The following is a 22,198-nucleotide window of genomic DNA, read 5'->3' on the forward strand; positions in this document are numbered from 1 at the left end:
TCCAGGACTGGAGTTAAACCAGCAGACACTGCGGCCCTCCAGGACTGGAGAGAAACCTGCAGACACTGTGGCCCTCCAGGACTGCAGTCAAACCAGCAGACACTGTGGCCCTCCAAGACTGGAGTTAAACCAGCAGACACTGCGGCCCTCCAGGACTGGAGTTAAACCAGCAGACACTGCGGCCCTCCAGGACTGGAGTTAAACCTGCAGACACTGCGGCCCTCCAGGACTGGAGTTAAACCAGCAGACACTGTGGCCCTCCAGGACTGGAGTTAAACCTGCAGACACTGCGGCCCTCCAGGACTGGAGTTAAACCTGCAGACACTGTGGCCCTCCAGGACTGGAGTTAAACCTGCAGACACTGCGGCCCTCCAGGACTGGAGTTAAACCTGCAGACACTGTGGCCCTCCAGGACTGGAGTTAAACCTGCAGACACTGCGGCCCTCCAGGACTGGAGTTAAACCAGCAGACACTGTGGCCCTCCAGGACTGGAGTTAAACCTGCAGACACTGCGGCCCTCCAGGACTGGAGTTAAACCTGCAGACACTGTGGCCCACCAGGACTGGAGTTAAACCTGCAGACACTGCGGCCCTCCAGGACTGGAGTTAAACCTGCAGACACTGTGGCCATCCAGGACTGGAGTTAAACCTGCAGACACTGCGGCCCTCCAGGACTGGAGTTAAACCAGCAGACACTGTGGCCCTCCAGGACTGGAGTTAAACCTGCAGACACTGCGGCCCTCCAGGACTGGAGTCAAACCTGCAGACACTGCGGCCCTCCAGGACTGAAGCGTCACGCCACCAGTCAATATACACTCATTGAGCACTTTCTTAGGTAGACCTGTACACCAGCTTGTTAATGCAAATATTTAATCCGCCAATCATGTGGCAGTAACTAAATGCATAAAAGCATGCAGACATTGTCAAGAGGTCCGATTGTTTTTCAGACAAAATGTCAGAATAGGGAAGAAATGTGATCTAAGTCACTTTGGCCGTGGTGCCAGGTAGGGTGGTTTGAGTATCAGATGGGTTGCTGATCTCCAGGAATTTTTACACATAGCAGTCTCTAGAGTTTGCAGAGAATGGTGCGAAAAACATCCAGCGAGCAGCAGTTCAGTGGACAAAACTGTGCTGTTAATGAGAGAGGTCTGAGGAGAAGGGCCAGACTGAACAAAACTGACAGAAAGGTGACAGTAACACAAATAACCATGCATTACAACAGTGGTATGCAGAAGAGCATCTCTGAACACAAAACGTGCCAAACCTCTAAGTAGATAGGCTACAGCAGCAGAAGACTTAATAAGTCTAAAAAGTGTAATAAATACCTAATTAAGTACTCACTGAGTATATATTGTGTTTGTTTACATTTGTAGGAACTGCATATTATATCGGTGCACATTCAGCTGGTCTGTTGAACCCTGACCTGGCCGTAGGCGAACACAGTGGCGTTGTATCCTTCGAAGCAGCCCTCGATCAGCCTGTGTACACACGCAGAGTAGATCTGGTGCTGCTGCGCCTCCGTGTCGAACACGAAGTCGTAGGTGAAGGGCTTGTCCTTTCCCAGCAGCACCTGGGGCTCCCCGGGGGTCACCGACGTGCAGACGTGGCAGCCCTCGATCTTCTCCTTGGCCATCTGCGGCCGGATCCTGCGCAACAATATGAAACCATTACATTACATTACATTACATTACATTACATTACATGGCATTTAGCAGACGCTCTTATCCAGAGCGACGTTCAACGAAGTGCAGATCGAACACAAGTACAAGTGCGAAGAGGACCTGAGGGGACAGTACAGTTCCGAGTCCTAGTGTAAATGGTAAATGGCAGGCATTTATATAGCGCCTTTATCCAAAGCGCTGTACAATTTATGCTTCTCCATTCACCCATTCATACACACACTCACACACCGACGGCGATTGGCTGCCATGCAAGGCCCCGACCAGCTCGTCAGGAGCATTTGGGGGTTAGGTGTCTTGCTCAGGGACATTTCGACACAGCCCGGGCGGGGGATCGAACCGGCAACCCTCCGACTGCCAGACGACTGCTCTTACTGCCTGAGCCATGTCGCCCCTACCTACCATAGTGTAACCATACAACCGAGTTATGCTGCAGGTTTATACACAGCAATGTCACCACCATGAGCTGACTGAACACAGCACGGCTAACAAAGGTTACATCGTTACGCAAGATGCTCCACTCTTCACCCTGAAACCCTTACCGCAGATACTCTAGAGGAAATAGACACTCAGGTGCACATTTTCTGACATTCTGAAGTTATGATTTGAGGTTGAAGCCAAAACACTGACTGCCTTCTATGTCATATAACTTACGCTGAAAGATTAAAAACCTAGAAAAAAAGAATAGATGAGAATAGTAAAAGTATTTATAGAATAAAAATGCACAAACCACTGAACTTACAGAACTAATGATCATGCCGTTCAAGTTGTCCTGCAAAGCCCTATCTACCCCCCCTATCTACCCCCCAGGCCCAGTTGTTCTTCTATAGTAGCTGCTAATGGGAGTTTACACATGAATGAAAGACTGATTCGTCCATAAACATTTTATTTGTCTTCACCCGAAAGTTTCCCAGGGCGCTAAAGGTAAATGCAGCCCCTGAAGGGGCATAACCACTCCACATAACCAGAATATGATAGCAATGTTTTGATATCAGAGTTAGGTACGTGGAGTAAGGAACATACTGCTATACTATTGCCGCAATACCTCAGTGCGATTCATATTTTTCCAATGGCATCACAATCTTGTGTGTTTTGCCTTGGCTGCTACTGTTTGAACACTGTTCTGGTATCTGTTAAAGAATCTGTTAATGGGGCGGCCTGTAGCGTAGTGGTTAAGGTACATGACTGGGACCCACAAGGTCATAGGTTCGATCCCTAGTGTAGCCACAATCCACACAGCCGTTGGGCCCTTGAGCAAGGCCCTTAACCCTGCACTGCTCCAGGGGAGGATTGTCTCCTGCTTAGGCTAATCAACTGTACGTCGCTCTGTATAAGAGCGTCCGCAAAAATGCTATTATTAATGTAATGTTATGTTAACCGAGAATGTTTCACACGATTCCAGTAACTGCACAGTCAGTATAAATTTGGCTGTAAGTGGTATGAATTGACTCACGTGGTGTAACACTGTCGATGTTTCAGAAAACAGGGAGACTGTTAATGGCACCACACCGCTTGCTGTAATGGATAGCTGCCTAATAAGCATCGAACGGTCTGTACACTCACACACTTACATTTCACCTGTGACCCAGACGGTTTCTCATCAACTCAGGGAGAAAAGGTGCTGACTACAGCAGCACACTGCAGTGCAATGGCAGGTTCTCACATTAGCAATACCGTGGTATCAGGTTCCTGCTCAATATCAGCAAAGAACACTGCTAAAAACCAAAAATAAGACAGGCAGCCAGAGTCGTCACAGTCACACCTTATCCAGTTCGACATACACCACAAAATGGCTGTCTAAACAAGCCTTTTTAGTCTTGTATTAAGACTCTTTTTTTTTTCTTTCAAGTAGAAAATATTAGGTTGTTTTAAGTTACTGTTTGCTTGAAAAGTGAAATCTTCTCACCCCATTGACAAATCTTGAAATGACTCAAACTTCCTCACCTCATTGCAGTTTTTTTGTCTCATTTAGCAAAAAAGTAATATAAATCAGATTTTAAGTTTAAATATAAGACTATGATTCTTGTCAAGACGGACTTAATTTCTGGTTTTCCAGGAAGTGGATAGAAAAAGCTTTGGTGGGAAAATACAATCTTTTTGGAATATATACGATAAGACATACAGTTATGAAGAATTAACTAAATCAATACAATTTTGATTTCAGCTTGTCTTTAACAGTCACACCTTTTCCAGTTCGACATACACCACATCTTTAATGTGCCATAGCCTCTTCCAGCTGGATATTTCCAGGTAGTAACTCAGGTTAAGTATCTTACTTACAGGGGCAGAGTGTCAGCCCCACCTGGGGGTGTGCACCTGTAACATCGGAGGTATACGACGCCATTTCTCAACATGACTTTTATTTACATTGTAAATGTCAGAGAGCACTGCGTTCTGAATGGCATTTGCATAATGAGCAACTGAGGCCTCCCCTCCCCCACAGTGACCCTTATAGGCGGTGTTTTGAGCGGTACGTCTTTTCTGAAAGACAGTGGAAACATCTGCTGTCGCTGCAGGATACGGCCATGATTGCAAAAGCACAAACAGCATGCATAATGGATGTGATTGGCCTCGCAGTGTTCTTCCCCCACCGCACCTTGTCTGATTGGCCCGTGGGATCAACGCTTTCACCCTCCTGACCAGCTCTGTGACCTGAAGTGCACAGCACGGCAGACCTGCCCTGGAGACTGCTCCATGGGATCGATCGGCTGGGCTTACAGCAGCCTGTGTGTGTGTGTGTGTGTGTGTGTGTGTGTGTGTGTGTTACAGCATTTGCATGTGTGTGTGTGCGCATGAGTGTCATGCGTGTCATGTGTACGTGTGTGTGTGTGTGTGTGTGTGTGTGTACATAAATACTGCATTTAAGTCCATTGTCGTGTATGAACATGCTTGTGTGGGTGTTTGCACAGGTGTGTTTGTGCGTGTACGTGTGTCGGTGTATAGGAAAAACCCAAGACTCGATCGCAAGCGCAAAGAATTGCTTGCTGACAAAGAACCTCAGTTCACACCCTCCCACACACTCACAGATGCAGATGCGTAGCGTAGCTGCATGTGTGTGTAGCATGGGTGTATGTTTAATGATATTATAGTTTACAAGGACACCCATCATCAGCCCATTAATATTGTCCACACAAGTTAAACAGTTCAACACATTTTAATAATTCAACACAAAAATTCCATCTAAACAATGATGTACTTGTACAATGCAACTGCACTTTCTTGAATGATATTTGCCTGGTCTGTACCATATGAAACACATGTTGACATAAGGTACATTCTTTAACTGTGGAAAAGATTATCTGCTAAATTAATGCAAAGACATCCATGTTGCAAGGGTATTTGTAAATAGTTTTTAAGTGAAACTAGAAAGATTGTGCAAAAAATGAAAAGAAACTGTCCACAGTCGGCCTACATCTTCACAGGGGGGAGAGATTAATCTAGCATCATGACGTATGGTGACTTGCAAGTTTAAAAACAAACATTTTTGAAAACATGCTGCCAGAGACGTCATTTCCCTATCGGCCTGCAGAACCACAGAGGAAGAAAGCAAAGCCGTTTCCACTCCAACAGAGCAGAGCAGCGCACACAAGCACAGACTCTACATGACACACCAGATACTCTACTCCTACACTGCTTCCATTCCACACAAGCACAGACTCTACATGACGCACCAGATACTCTACTCCTACACTGCTTCCATTCCACACAAGCATAGCATAAGGCTGTTTTCCAGTTAATGTTTTTCACTAGAAACTATTGTTGTGACTGCTGTTGGCAAAAGCAAAAAAAGAAAACCAGAAAACAAATAACAATAACGGCGTCTCTCAAAAACCCGGGAACATCCCGCTACCACAAGTGTAATTGTACGGGTCAAAGGTCAGATGGGCCGTTTACCACGGCAACAGATACTCTATTCCTACGGTCCTTCCATTCCACCAGTGCAGAGCAGTGCACACAAGCACAGACTCTATATGACTCACTCATATACTCTATATGAGCCTACTCTGGCCAGAGTGGCCTCATATAAACACTGTAAGAGCTGATTTAAAACTGACCATTTATCTGTGTACGTGGTTTGGTAACAGCAGTTTCCAGTGCTATATTTAGTTATATTCACATCCATCCAAATGTTTACGTTTCAGATTCAAAGGTAGTGATTATGAATACGAGTACCAAATGAGCATATTTAAACTGTTATCCAAGTGACTTGGAGCCATTGCCACAGATCTACCTACCCATTTATCACAACTGACAAGAACATCTGACTACAACCTCTCAGCAAAGCCTTTTAACGTCTGAATATGCACTTCTAACGACTCACAAAAAGGGGCCAAGTACAGGAATTCACACTCACTCACAGGGCGCTCCTGAGGCCTGGTTTTTCTCTCGCTGTCTCTCATGTTCGTTCTGTCACTAATGTAGACAAGCCGTGACTCACCTGCACATGAAATAATCCCTGCGCATAGCTTCACCTCGCACACATTTACTTTCGCTTGCACACTGGCTGGTACGCACGCGTTTGCGTGACACGGGAGTTTGGGTTCGCACGCACAGCGACGGGCAGGAACGCCAGCCTCAGCAAGCTAGGATTTGAAACAGCTGGTAGCTGGCTGACCGGTCCAGACCAGCTCCCAGCATGACATGGTTTAGCTGGTTGACCTGCTTGACATGGTTTGACCAGCTCAAGCTATGTTTTCAAACAGCTCATAGCTGGTTGAACAGCTACCAGCTCAGACAAGCTACCAGCACTTGCTGGTTGACTAGCTCATACCCAGCTGGACGAGCCTATAGCCATCTTGACTAGCTCAATTTTCAAGCTGGTCAAGATGGCATAGCTGGTTTTCGCAGTAGGGTCCATAGCCTCCACTCCATTTGTTTAACTGCAAGAATAAATAATAGAGGCTCCATAGTGGTTTTTAGCTAGGATGTTGCGCATAACCCCCCACCCCCCAGGTGAAATTTTTCCCTGTCGCACCTGTGTTGGACCAGCAGAGATGGGTACAGGTCTGGGAGGGTCTAATCAGGGAGTTTAATGTGTGCAAATGAATATAAATGGGAAATGACTAAGGCAAAATCAGGTTTTAGGAGGGCATGGTCACAGAGCAGGGGAGGGACTACGGGACTCCATAAACATGGAAAAGTAACTTCAGAGTTCATTAGGGCTGCCCTTAAGTTGCTCTCAGTGAGCGCGCTGGAGAAAAAACTGACTTTTCACGTTTGCTGTTGCCATGTCATCTTCGAATCTCCTTGGGTTGAACTTGGAGGCTAGATCACCCCTTCACCTCAACACCACCCATCACCTGTGCTGTGTTATGATCTTGTTGAGTTATTGTTTTGGACTAGAAACTATTGTTGTGACTGCTGTTGGCTAAAGCCAAACGAAAACCCGAAAAACGAGAAGAAAACAAGAACACAATAACAGCGTCTCTCAAAAAAACCAGGAACTTTCCTTTCCCACTACCACAAGTGTAATCGTCGGGGTCAAAGGTCGAATGGGCCGTTTTCCATGGCAACAAACTGGCGGCGCAGAAGCAGGCAAAATACATGAATTGGGACAGTACAGTGGCCACAGTGCGGCGTTTATGTGAATCCTCCCTCCCCTCCCCAGGCCAGCAGGACCAGACAATGGTCCATTTGTGAATCCTGGCAATTACCAGCCAAACGTTTAGAGAGGGGATCTGAACTGGGCCCGGCTCCAAGAGTCCAGTTTATTTGAAGCTCCGAACGAACTCTCCCAGAGATAATAACAGGCTTTATATCACGTCTCCTCCGCGGTGTCTTTTCAACGCCGATAGAACTCCGATAAAGAAAACCCCCTTTCACAGCGTCACTAAACCAGGGCTCTAACGAAAGGCAGCCGATCTTTAAAGGCGAGAAGCTGAAAGTAATTTGGTCTCTATAAACCCATTAAGTACCTTGAGACTTATGGAGATCGTACTCAAGAGTTAAACACCTTATTTGCATCACAGATTACTGAAGAAAAGCGACCAAGGTTTACGCCTCTGAACTGAACAAGAATTGAGCCTTTTTTCTTCTTCTTTTTTCTGTAACTGTTGCAAATGGAAGTGAGAACACTATGCTCATCCTCGATGTCACAAGCCCAGATCCCTTACCTATAAACTAGGCTGCCATCTCTTGAATCCGAGACCCTGACAGGCTCAAAATGACTGCCGCCCTAGAGGCAGTAGAAAAGCACGGTTGTTTGTCTTCCTAGAACAATCCTCTCCCAGATATCAGCGCATTCTCTCCTGCTGGCCAAATCAAGGAAAAAGGACTTCAATGTGTCACGGGGGTGGGGGTGCGGGGGCGGTGAATGGCCAGTTTATGAGGTAATGGAGCAACGTTGCAGGATACATTTTTAAAATGGAGAGTTTTTTGGAAAATATAATGATAAATGATAGATTCATAATGACACAAATTAATGCAAAACATAAGCTATATTCCAAAATATGGAAATGGCAGTAATATCTATCTATAATGATAATTATATATATATATATATATATATATATATATATATATATATATATATATAATATATTATTATTATAGTAACATCTATCTATATTAATAGTAATATCTATCTGCCCATTGCGCAGTGCTGCAATATGTGCCCTGACAATGCATTTTATTTCAGTATATTGCAGTATTGCATTGCCACAAAGGTTGTCCTATAGCATCACAGGGACATTCTTTTGAAACGACTATAGCTTTTTGCATTTAAAAAAAGCAGGGGGGGGTTACACTACAATGGACCTGTTAAACCTGTAAAGAGTAATTTCCTCCTGACTAGAACACACCACATACTAACTGAATGTTTCCGTTTGAATGCCTGCAGGCCTCGTCCAGAGATTCACAGCCAGCGGTATATGACCAGGAACTTGTAAGCAAGCGGGATGCTTTCACACCATTTCGCCGGTTCCCCACTCTGATCAAATTGTGGATGGTGAAGGCCAGACCACAACTATACCATCAGGATTTTCAGGACTTTCAGAGTGATTTTTTCCTAGCTGCATGAACAATAAAACACTGACAGCCAATCAAAATTCAACCAAATTTACAGGGTGCCACGTGCAAAATGGCAAATGACACGGCCAACAGACTATTTACAGGGCGTTATCGTTCAGCTTTAGTTATGGTTATTGGTATAGTTATAGTTCTTGTTATCGTTATAGTTATTGGAATAGTTTTAGTTCTTGGTATACTTATAGTTCTTGGTATAGTTATAGTTCTTGGTATAGTTATAGTTCTAGGTATAGCTATAGTTCTTGGTGTGGATGGGCCTTTACACCATCCCACGCTGTAGCCCCTCATTCATCACCAATACTCAGGCCTCTCACCCAGAAACTGGCCCCAAGAGGAGGAAGGAAACCTTGCGCGAAATCATCAAAAAAGACAAACGCAAGTTTTCGAGATGACAGGGATTGAGTCTGTCTGGCAAGCTGTCAAAAAAATATGCGGACCCTTTAGTACCATCCCTGCAAAGATTATGTTTTTTAAAAGGAACATCCATTTCAAAATTGCTCTTTCAGGTACTAATTGTACATTCAGGTAAATGGTTTGCAGAAAATGTGAAGGGATCGACAGGACTGTTTTAAAATTGAACTGGCCAAGTAAGTTAAAGTATTACAGATGCATATTATATGTATATGATATGATATACATTTGATCCAGGGATGATTGAGAGCAGCTAACTGTCACAGAGTCAGCGACTCTACATGTCCTCAGGAAGACCAGAATACACTGGCAATTAGAACCAATTTTTAAGTAATGAGCTTGAATTATTGAACAGCTGTACAATGTTTTGGTACAGAGTGTCTGTCCATCAACTGTTTTGAAACCTGAATTTAAGGACTATAAACACTGGTAGAGGGTGAGTCAACATGTCAGTGATAGGAAGGGATTTACTATGGTCTTGTAACAATGTTTTAACACAAAAAACTTACCTATTGTACTTTTAAGTTTAAGTCTAGTTCTAGACTAAATTCAATTTTGACTGCATAGTCCAAGTTTTTCAATTCAATTTTAACTAAGCTAACTAAGGACGAAGCATAATCTGTGTCTGGGAAACATTCTCAAGAGTTGGCAGCTGTCAGCAGATATCCAAGAACTTGGTAGTTTACGACGAGCGAAATATCTTGTCTGCCAATGAACTTTTGATCAAAATGGCCTGGAGGAAGGCCACTCCCCACGGTGTTATGTAAACATGCAGAGCAGCACCCAGTGGGAGAGATCACAGATCCTGGCTTTGCATAGATAGAGGAGGGTTTGCATAGACCGGGGACAGGCGGCCCGTTTGCATGGTGGCAGTCCCCAGGGCTGAGTCTGTTCACTGCGGGCGAACGCTGTTCTGATCCACCAGAGTGCAGAGCGACAGATAACAGGCAGGAAGATCATTTCCTCGACCTGGTACATATGCGTGCAGAAATGCACACAAATATGTCAACGTGCGTGTGCATGCGTGCGTAGCGGCCTGTAGCGTAGTGGTTAAGGTAAAGGACTGGGACACACAAGGTCTGTGGTTCTAATCCCGGTGTAGCCACAATAAGATCCACAGAGCTGTTGGGCCCTTGAACAAGGCCCTTAACCCTGCATTGCTCCAGGGGAGGATTGTCTCCAGCTTAGTCTAATCAACAGTACGTCGCTCTGGATAAGAGCGTCTGCCAAATGCCATTAATGTAATGTAATGTAATGTGCGTGTGTGTGTGTGTGTGTGAGACATAAAATGTCTATACACACACATGCACACAAAAGTTTTTTACACACTAAATGACAGCCAGTGAGCTTCACTGAGGATGAAAAGAAGCTGGTTTTCTTTTGCTCTGCGTGATAAACAAACAACCCCACGACTTGAATATGGCGCCCCCAAGACCAAAGTCATTATTCTTGCTTTCCCAAACTAATGTGAGCACTACTGTACCTTTTACAACAAAACTGAACTGTTGAATGAAACGTCTATCTTCAATCTCTATGTAACATTATGTAACGCAACGTAATTATCATTCAAATTATGAGTGAATGATCAAAGGTGACCTGCAATCTGAGCCAGCATACAGAGTTGGGTCGAAAGCAGTTGAAGGTGCAGGTTATTACGCTAAATGCCTTAACGGCGCAGTTTAAATAGATGCGGTGCAGCCCAAATTTTTTTTTTTCTTGCTGTATTCTTCTGACACATGGCCACTCAAGCACTGGAAATGAAAAAGATGAATGGGGGATTAAAGAAAGACTCTGCTCTCTGCTCACTCCATTTGCAGCTCCTAGGCCACAGCTGATGAATGAATGCTTATGTTGTCCTGTTCCTGCGTGAAAGTTCCGGAAGACACTAAATTCTGAGAGTATAGCACTCCGAGTGTGCCCATAACATAATTTACAGCACCCGTAATGCCCTGCAGCCTGCCGTTCTGAGAGGCCTAGAGCAGGGGCACTCCTCATTTGGGACACGGTCCCAGTGACTTCTTCACAGTCTGGGATCCGACTGAGCCATTTCCCTCCAAACTGCCCCGAAAAACAATCTGCTCTTCGAAGTGCCTGCACCACCAGGAAACCTGACCTCTCCTGTCACACGGAACAATTCACAGCCATTGTTCCGGAGGGCTGACCGTGCAAATTTGGGACATATTACATTGCATCCAGTTAGCATATGTGGTTAGCCACCGAAACTCTTAATGTGAGAGAGCATGAATGAAAAACAGAAAATCGCACACTTCTCACCATGCAATGAAGAAATAGCCTACTTCTTATTTGAAAATCACCAGCAACATGTTTGGGCAGGATGCCTTCAACATAACATAATATCACAATAGGCAGACCCTAAGACTACCTGCCTGTAAGTAATAATCTATTTATCCAATAATTAGGTTCAAACTAAAAACATTTTAAACAAATATCTTAATAACAGTAGCAAGAATTAATATATACCAATATTTTACATGCATCCCAGCTGTCCATGAATGTTTGAATGCAACCACGGGTGAGGCACCTTTCCTAAGGGTACAGAGCCCCTCTAGGGATCAGGCCTGGGGCAGATAAATAATTGTTTCAAATACTTTTCTGTGCTCGGTTGATCTTGCCTGGTGCAATTGAGCCAACCAAGAGGACCAGAGGGCAGAATTTGCACTTTTCCAGAGTATTCCATAGGTTCCAATACACCAGACGAGTTCAGTAAAGCATAGAACAAGTATTTCCAAAAACAATTAGGTATTTGACCAAGGTCTGCTAGGGATTTCAACCTTAGACTTTCCTGTTCACAAAGCCACACCATGTTCACACAGCTGAGTACGTTTGACACACAGTTGGCACACACATCCAGCACTAAATGAGCGATATTCCCTTAGCTCTGGCTCTTTCTGTGGCACAAGAGAGAGCTACACATTTACTAGCCTCGTATTTCATATGCTGTATGCTGTAACTATACCACTTATTTGATGTTTTACTATTCTGTTATCAAAACTGGGTTATTGCTACTTCCTGGTCAGTACCTGCTTAATCAACAAGGGTTCAAGTTTTTATCTACAGTAGGTGATCACTCTAGCACTTGGAACCATACTTCCCTCTCGGGTTGTCCCTGGTTCTGATCTGCACTTTATTGTACGTCGCTCTGGATAAGAGTATGTGCCAAATGACTGTAATGTAATATATAGCTTGTTGAACTTTTCGACCACGTCCTAGCTGTATTCCAGAGGGGCTCAGAGCTCAGGGAGAGGGTGTCCCACCCCTGTAGGGAGCCGTGCTGGCAGAGGGAACGGGGGCAGGGTGATTAGGATTACCCCAGCTTCCAGCGACACGCAGGGCACACAGGACCACCCCGATATCAGCCCCGCTGTACCCCACACCTGCACCCCGCGCACCAGCTGCCGGCTCAGCCGGGGGTCACAGCAGCGGCCCCGCCCCACCTCCCACCCCCCCACCCCCCCCATGCCGAGGAGGGGCGGCGGGCAGGGGCGAGAGCTCTCGTGCCATCGGATATACACTCAGTCAGCACTTTAGTGGGTATTTATTAGACTTATTTTTTACATTTCTACTGCTGTAGCCTATACACTATACACAGTTATGATGCGTTATGTGTTCAGAGATGCTCTTCTGCATACCACTGTTGTAATGTGCGGTTATTTGCGTTACTGTCAGCTTCCTGTTAGCTTTGACCAGTCTGGCCATTCTCCTCTGACGTCTCTCATTAACAAAGTGTTTCTCTCACATTCTTTGCAAACTCTAGAGACTAGTGTGCATGAAAACCCCAGGAGATCAGCAGTTTCTACCCAGTCTGCCACCAACAATCAACCATCAGAATTTTTTCCCCATTCTGATGGTTGATGTGAACATTAACTGAAGCTCCTGACCTGTATCTGCATTAATTTATGCATTGCACTGCTGACACTGCTGGCTGTTTAGATAATTGCATGAATAGGTGTAATAAAGTAAAAATGTTCCTAATAAAGGGCTGGTTTCTGAACAGCGATTCTGTGCACAGCTGGTGAAAGTATAGGACTGCAGAAATCCAGTTAATCAGCCAAGAGGACAGGGGATCCAGCTGCTACCACACACTGCGAAACGTGCTCACACAGTCAACAGGATTTATTCATGTGCGATTCATTGGTGCTAATTTATTCATTATATTGAGGAAACGGCATGTGTTGACGGATGGTTTTCGTTAAACGGCGTGTTTTGCTCTGAGCTTTCCGTGTGCTCTAGCATTCTTTATTTCGGGCTAATCCCCGTGGTGGTCCCGGTAAGGAGTCCTTAAAACAGTGTGTGGATTTATTCCATTAATTTTGCTTTGGGCACTTAAATTCATGAATACAGGCAATAATCTGTAGTTAAGCAGCAGATGGAATTTTAATTTTTATCAATTTTAGCAGAGCCGTATGAATATCCATCAATCTGCATGCGAAGGAACAGAATATTAGCATAAGTGGCACACTTCAATCCTTTCAGTCCCACGCCCAACATGGCTCCACTCAAATCCCATGGGGTTTTGGATTTGGTTGGGAAAATTGAAATAATTTAGTAGGGTTTTAATAGGGTCTCAAAACAATAGTATTGCAGTCATTTTGATTGGTTGAAAAGGCACACAGTAAGGTCGAGAGTGCCATATGGCACTCTTGAGATTTTACGGTAGTTACGCTTCAGTGCCATATGGAACTCTCGGGACTGAGAGGGTTAAGTGAAGGCGCACTTTAACAGGAATATCTGAGTGGATCATTTTCATGATGAATGCGCCACTAATTACTTCCTCTAAGACTCTGTTAATTCAGTCATTCCGGAATGCCCCGGCACAGAATTAGCAGCTTTGCCCAAATCTCTACACTCTGCAGTTCTCTACGCGGTCACCAGAACAGACCCCCCCAGCTGCCCTCAGAGGACCGGACTGGAAGCTGGCGCCACTGACCCAGAGAAAGCTCACGCTGATGAAAATCCTTTAATCTGAATTGTATGAAAACTCAGTTTAAGTTTTCGCCTAGAAACACAGAGGTAATTCAACAACAATGCGTAATTCTCAAGGCCTTAGCCTAAGCAACTTTCAGAGTCACAAAACAAAATGTTGGCTACTGGCAGAAGCTCACTGGAGGTCAAGCTCCCTGGAGACGGTTTGCTGTTGGTCGTCGGGTCCTCAAATGAGCTCAAGAGTTATGAGTCAATTTGCCCGAATGAAAGCAGATTCAGTACCTTGTTCATCTTCTGAACAAAATAGACTCACTATCCACCACCTTCCCGCAACCCTCTGTCTGGGCCCTGGGTCAGGTCACATTAGCCCCAGTTGACCTCCATCCCAGGCCACCATGGCAGCATAGTAACAGAACAGGACTAGACCTAAAGGAAACCACAAAGCCTATTCAGATGACCCCAGACGAGCAGGGTCAAGGACACCAGGCCGAATGAAGGCCAAAAGTCGCAATCTCAGCTGCCAATCAAGCTCAGGTCAACTGGGTTTCTGTCTGTCTGCACAAGCTGCATATGATTTATTTTAACCTTTATTTACACATGATAGGTTGACTGAGCATACATGCAATGCTGTACACTCAGTCAGCCTAGTGCCCTTTAACAGGAATGCCCAAAGTCCGCCAAGGAGCCTAACCTGCATGTCTCCGGGTTGTTGGAGGAAACCGGACTACACAGAGGACCTGTGGGCAGAATGGCCCCTGAGTAGGAATCAAACCAGGACCTTCTTGCTGTGAGGCGACAGCTATCCACTGCACTCCCCATTTCTACATGCTCCAAACTGGAGGACCGCATTGGGAAAAGAGAACGCGCACTGTCCTGAACCGTTATGGGACAGTGCTGCAATGAGCAAACTAGCACAAATTTGCCTTTCCATATTGGGGGAAATGGGCCATTTTGTGGCACATAGCCACATTTATTTGTCAATTTATTATTGTCCAGAAATACTTCAACAGACATTATTTCAAGATAAGGTCAGCTAAAGGACTTTTAAAGGATATTTATTAGCTTAATGCACGTAATGCACTAAAAACTGGTGTTGGGGGGATCCCCAGACATGTTCACCACAGTTTTTTACTGTTTAAAGGAGAATATAACTGACTGACAGAGGACAGCGTGAACTCCATGTCACACTGGATCCATCAACTTTGTTTATGTGCGACGAACTCGTGAACCCTTCTTTGCAACAGCAAGCTATTGAGTTCACTGTTATACTAAAGACAAAACAGGCTCTAAATCAACAAAAGTAGAAAATAAATAAATAACACAACACGGCACAGTTCACACAGTTCACATTTCATACTGTTGAAGGGAGGCATATCAGTTTCACATTTTCAGTCACAGAATAGCATAAGTTCACTGAATGGACAGGCGGTTCAGAAAACTGCACAGAATCTTTCACTTTCGGGGTGAATTTACCGGCTGAAAATTAGAACAAAGCCATAAATTAACGTGGTGCTGAGCAACTTTAGTAGCAATATTGGCAGTAGAAAACTGTGCACGATACGTGACATGTCACATGGATGTAAATATAATGGCTGGGTATAGGGGGAGGAAGGGAAACAAACAAACAAAAAAAAAATGTTTATGGAAAATGTTTATCCATCCGCACCATTATTCAAAACAACATGGACCCAAGGAGGAAATAGTGGCGGAGAACAGGGCTAGACCGGTGACAGATCGGGATGCTGGCACAGCGGAGGCTCAGAGAGACCGACAGACTGGGCAGTGCAGGAGGCCGAAAGCCCCAGCAGCAGCAGGACAGCGTCTGACACGGAGGGGCCACACGCCAGGGCCCCTGGCCCCTGGCCCCTGGCCCCTGCCAGAGGCGGCCCACAGGGCGTGAAGCAGGGCAACGGGGGCGGCCCCTGCGTGTTTGTTTGGCCCCGGGGCAGAGCCCCGCCAATGTCTGGAAAAGCACGAGGAGGGTGAGGTCATGGTCAAGTGAGGATGACATCATGACAACAGCGTGACAGCGGGCGGCACGGTGGCACAGTGGGTAGCACTGTCGCCTCACAGCAAGGAGGTCCTGGGCTCGAAACCACTAGGGGAGAGGGGGGGGGCAGGGCAGAGGGATGGCATGGCCACTGCCTCGTGTCTGGCGCCGTCCCATCCCATCTGGCAGCTGGGTACCCAGATGCCCAGGCCTCAAAGCCCCACCCGCGTCCCGGGCAAATTCACTCCCCCCACTGCCCACTGAGGCCAAACGGCACACTGGCACACCAGCTCTGCGGACACACATGCTCCATGTAGCCCTCTCCAGACTGACATATCTCATCTCTTCTGGAGTTTCATTTGATCACAGCATATCACAGCATATCTAGAAACTATGAGCTAGCTAAAAGCTAGATTGACATTAGTAATGGCAGCGCAGGAGTAATAGTGTAGTGGTGTTAATTATGCTAGTAGTAGCAGCAGTATAAGAGTAAACAGGATTACTAATAATACCAGGAGTAGGGATAATAATCCAGACTCTGATGATATTGATAGGTTACAGACATCAGGAAGTCATGGCATGCAAAGGATATGCAGCCAAATACTAAACATGACTACTTTCATTTACATAACATGTCTGTCTGTCTGTCTGTCTGTCTGTCTGTCTGTCTGTCTGTCTGTCTGTCTGTCTGTCTGTCTGTCTGTCTGTCTGTCTGTCTGTCTGTCTGTCTGTCTGTCTGTCTGTCTGTCTGTCTGTCTGTCTGTCTGTCTGTCTGTCTGTCTGTCTGTCTGTCTGTCTGTCTGTCTGTCTGTCTGTCTGTCTGTCTGTCTGTGAAGCAGTGAATGCACATTAGCCAAAAGGCCCATATCCTGACCAGTCTTGTTTATAACTATGTTTGATCTATGTCATCACTTTTATTGTGACAAAAAATAAATCTTGCTTGTCGTGCAATTGCCATGCCATGAATCTGGTCACCCAAGATCAGTGGCCATGGCAACAAGGTTGGGAGAGGGTGGCGGGTGGACACTTTAACAGACCGACAGGAGAAGGCACCGCGTAGAGCCAGCTGATGGGAGTTTCTCTACATTGTAAAAGCGCTTTGAGATCCGGGGAAGGAAGACCGCGCTAGCATAATACAATCCATTATAACTATTACTATCATTATTATCTCTAGCCGACATACAATATTAAGTTATGTACTGTGGACAGAGAACGGTAGCACAATGGCTATTTTATGCTAACCTCAAAAATTCAGAAAAAGCACAAAAAAAGAGGGGGGGGGGGGGGGGTGGGAAGGTAAAACCTCTCTTTTGTTCCAGACAGCCCTTTGAAAAGAAATACTGACCCAAAAACAAGGAGGCTTTGGAACTGTTCTCGACTACAAATCTACTACCAGGGGTTTTTATTTAGAGGACAAAACAGCAACAGTTGAGCGGAGCCAGTCTGAGTTTTTCCCGCTCGTATTTAGACGAGAAGGCCCGATAAAACTCGGGGCCCCGTGTAAGAAGATGAGCGTCAATTAGGGCGATATCACAAAGCCCCGCCCGTGTCCACATCGTTGTGCCACCAATCTGGGTCAATCCCTCTCCCATCAGCTCATGAGAGGGGGGGCAGGATCCCTGAAAGCATAATCTGACAGGGCGGGACGCTCAGAGACAGCTCAATATCTCTGTGCAACATGTAGCCATACGTCTGGACCAGGGGCGTCAAACTGCAGTCCCAGGAGGCCGCAGTGTATGGTTTCCTTTCATTCTTTTTGTTTCTTTCTGTTTATTTGTACTTATGCGAAATAGAATTAAACACAACTGCTTTGTCAGGAAATAAAAAAGAACTAATCACAGTTCGGCAAACACACATAAAAATGATAAACCGTGGCCTCATGTACATCCACATAGAGAGGAGTCTTCAAAAAAATGTTTTGATACAATACATAAATGAACCCATCGGTTTACCAACATGTCTGTCTTTACTGGATTTTTGCTGGTATTTTTTCCATTGAGTACACTAACCTGTCCTGCCATTGACGTAGTGTGGGTGGCAGTGGTTTGAGCCAAGATAAAGATATGATTTTCATTTTTCCATTTGAAGTTCTTTAAATTTGTAATACTCCCAAAAACCCTTATTTTCATGGCATAAATGTGTTGACCCCTTATTATATTTGACACAAACCATAAACTAGCAAACTAACACAGAGCAGACACCACATCCCACACATTTGCGATGTGGATAATCACACTTTGCTTTGATTAATACTGTTGTGGGATTGGAACCCATGACCTTCCAGTGTGACCCAGCCTAGGCGAAGATACCCTGCTTTTGGGAGGGTCCCAGTTCAGACAGCATGCAATCCGGTGATAATACCCATGTATCACCGCAGAGCAGAATGCAGAGACACTGTTGCCTGGTGTTTGACAAGAGATAACACACCATATACTAACAAAAAAGAGATATACAGACGCACACACGCACAGACACGCGCGCACACGCACGCGCACGCACACGCACGCACACGCACGCACACACACGCACGCACACACGCACGCACACACGCACGCACACACGCACGCACACACACAATGAACAGAGACAGACACAAATATACAAACAGGCTCATACAAAACAGAAACGGTTGCATAGAGAACACAGACACACACGCTCACAGACACACACAGACACACACACACACAGGCAATCTTCCAAACTCATTAAGCAGCTCCTCCACACCCAGACACCCTGACTTACCGACCTGGGCAAGGGCCACAGTTCCAGGCACATCTGCACCCTTTGAGAGTCTCTTTAAAGTCTCTCTGCCTCAATAACATCCTGTGAGGGGCCCTTTACTGAGCACTGCTTGTTTCTCATTCCAGACACCTCCCACCCATCCCCCAGGTAACACACTAGTGCTCCACAAATATAATACAGCCGCAAGCCCAACACTTTTAAACCAACCGCACCTTACCTAAACCCAACACACAGCGCCAGGCCTGTGGGGTTCAGGTTGGGTTACAGACCTCTGTACCACAAATTCACACTAACTCATTCATTACATTACATTACATGGCATTTAGCAGACGCTCTTATCCAGAGCGACGTACAACAAAGTGCAAATCAAACACAAGAACAAGTGCAAAAGTGGACCTGAGAGGACAGTACAGTTCCGAGTCATAGTGTAAACATACAGAAATTCAGAACCCTTGAAGAGGAAGCCACACATTCAGTGTGGCATTTCTGAGATGAGAACTCCAAACAATATCAACAATTACATTCGGTTACATTACTGTACATACAACACTTAAATCAAGTGTCTCAAAGGAGCATTATGAATTATGTAGCATCGTGGTTAGGGAACTGGACTTGTAACCAACAAGCAAGGTTCTTAAGGTGAATTAAGAGAAAGGTCCTGAAGAGAGAAATGTGTGCAAAATCCAGGCTTTCTGAGCAAAGACTGTTTGAGCTCAGCGTTCGGTGCCAGATTCCGTACTCTCCTCTCCCTCTCTGCAGTCTCTCTCAGATTTAATGAGTCCTTCAGCAGGGACATAGTCCCTTATAAATATGTCTTAAAACCCAACTCGCTTCATAAAGTTGTCCCCACAAAACATGTCTTTTTCAGGTAATCGAGGCAGACTGGCCCCAGCCGACTTGGGGAAAAAACATTACAACTTTTTACAGTGTTTCAGTAAGGCTGTGTAAGGTTACAGCATAGCAGTTATTTACGACGTGTTCTTTATCAAATCCAAAGCACAACTTTCACAGCTATGCGAATAGGTTTAAATCATGCTTTCAGTGCTGCGGGAAAGTATTCTAAGGACATCTTTAAAAGACAGTAAAATCACTGTGATATGACATTCCCCTAAAACAGCATCATCAAATCACAGTCCTCAAGGGCAGAGAACCGGTAGTTTTCCACCGTCAATTCATTCATTCACTCAAATACTGAAGCATTGTGTTAACTGGGAAACCCCTGATGTGCAACACTCCACTGTAAAGACCACTCAGGCATCCAGAAAGATCTTCCACAGCAGCCCTTACAGACAACCCGTGTAAGCAGCGCTCAGACAGAACCTTCCGGAAGCAGCCAGCCCGGCCCACCTGCAGGACAGGACCTGCACTGAGATCTCCCCGCCGCACGGTCGTGAGGTCGCCAGGGGTCTTTCTGTTTTGCCAAAATCGGCATAATTCGCACAGCATGTGACCCAGACAATCCCCTCAGGACAATGGGTGAGCCTCCAGATCCCTAATCCACTTACTGCCCTGCAGAAGGCGCTTAATAACCAGCTGCACCAAGATGTTCAAAACTAAACCTCTCTGGTTTTCATACCGCTAAGACTGTGGAGTGATGCAAGAAGCACAACACAGCAAGTACAAATGAGATGTGCCTACAGCATGTAACCCGCATTTGTGGATATATACTGCAGATCCACCTCTTGTCCACATTACTTTGTGTCTTGTGTATTTCACAACGATTATTGTCGGTGTTGTTGCATTTATAGAGTAGTGCAGCATAACAGTCAGGGAACTGGCTTGTAACTCAAGAGGAGGCAGGTTCAATCCTGCACCCTTGGGCTCGGTACTATGTACCTGGAGTTCTTCACCAATCCTGTACCCTAGGGCTCTTCTTCAGGAAACTATCCAGTTGTATTAATAGGGTGTGCGAACTACAAGTGGTTTGCCAATTACCATGCTCTGGAAAAGACTTCCAGCAAATCATAAAAAATGGTAAATGGTCTCTTTTATTGCTGTTGCTGTTGGGTGCTTTGTAACATGAGAAACAAACTGAAAGAAGAGTTGATTGCTTGCAAAACCAAATCTTGGACCAGTAGAATTTTACTTTGGACCCATTGGTTCCTCTATGGTAATCTGGCCCATTTGGATTATTTGGCCAGATGACCATACACTAGTGTGAATAATAACTGAGAAGGGAGCAATCATGGCCGTAATATGCTCAAAGGAAGGAGCCATACTGCATGCACCCTGCCTGAAAGTCTATTTGATCTCGTATGGATGTGGTGTATTAAAGTTCAAAAACTATTTCATTCCTCCGACAAGGTTTTTGGGTCAAAGATATAAAAAAAACAAAAAACAACCGGGGACACAAGAGTATCCACATGACAAAAGCAGGCACTAAATTGCAGAGGGGAACAAACCAGTATTTGTATTTTTGTGTTTGTATTTGTTTATTTATTTGAACTATAAAAAGAACGAAAGGCAAATCGAAGCAAAAAGAGATTATGAAACCCAAATGAACTCATGAAAATACTACGGAAAAATTAATAGTATTATTTATTTATTTATTAACCTTTATTTATACAGGGTAGGTTCACTGAGCATGTATGCTCTTTTGCAGCAACGCCCTGTTAATGCCCACCCACCCCCATATGATGCATACAACAACGGAGACAAAAGACAAAACAGAGAATATAATAACCAATCACGTGGCACTACAGCAAGACCTGACATCAGAGTAGTGATGTAAAAAATGTATGCAGTTTCTGTTATACTGACATTGCACCAGACTACAAATGATGTGGCAACAGTAATGACAACAATGTTCTTCTCCTATACTGGTTGTCTCAGCTTTAGCCCAAAAACACTTAACGACACAAAGTTACCAGAACAAGAATAAAGAAACAATGGGTTCAACTGAAGCTCTGTCATCACGTGTAGCATCCTGTCTGACTCACAATGACGATGTCTGGGACGATAACAAACATATTGGTGTATTAGGTTAGCAGATAAAATGGGAAAGTGACAAGCTAACATTAACTCCAACTTCAGCCATTCATCCTGACAGGGTGTACAGTGGTAAATGTACTGTAAGCATCATGATAAACACATTATCTTCAATCCTATTGCGACTGAACCCTCCTATCGGTTAACAACCTCCTGCGACACTGTCATTTTCACCACAGATTAAAACTGCACAAAAATATCTCCTGAGGCAAATACACTTCTGTATGAAGCACCAACTGCAAGACAGTCTAAATTACTTTGCCTCAATGAAACATACACTATATTATGGCTACTACAGTACTTATAGTATAGCTACATTTTTGTAATACTTAAAACCTAACATCCAGGAAATACAGTGTTTTACTGTTTCTGAGAGCCTTTGGTAGTTGATAGTCTCTTACAGCGGAGAGTGAAACAGA

The 22,198-nt window shown here is 45.0% G+C and overlaps 1 protein-coding gene across 2 annotated transcripts in view; it reads right to left on the reverse strand.

Annotated features, from left to right (window-relative positions):
* LOC133138361 (kinesin-like protein KIF21B) overlaps positions 1-22,198 on the reverse strand; it is a 90,328-nt gene that overhangs the window by 61,162 nt on the left and 6,968 nt on the right. For both annotated transcript variants that reach the window (XM_061257017.1, XM_061257016.1), the window contains exon 2: positions 1,423-1,645. In XM_061257017.1, coding sequence (XP_061113001.1) covers positions 1,423-1,645 — 223 coding nt within the window. The remainder of the gene's footprint in view (positions 1-1,422; positions 1,646-22,198) is intronic.

Source organism: Conger conger, chromosome 10 (genome assembly GCF_963514075.1).
Source record: "Conger conger chromosome 10, fConCon1.1, whole genome shotgun sequence".
Classification (NCBI taxonomy): domain Eukaryota; kingdom Metazoa; phylum Chordata; class Actinopteri; order Anguilliformes; family Congridae; genus Conger; species Conger conger.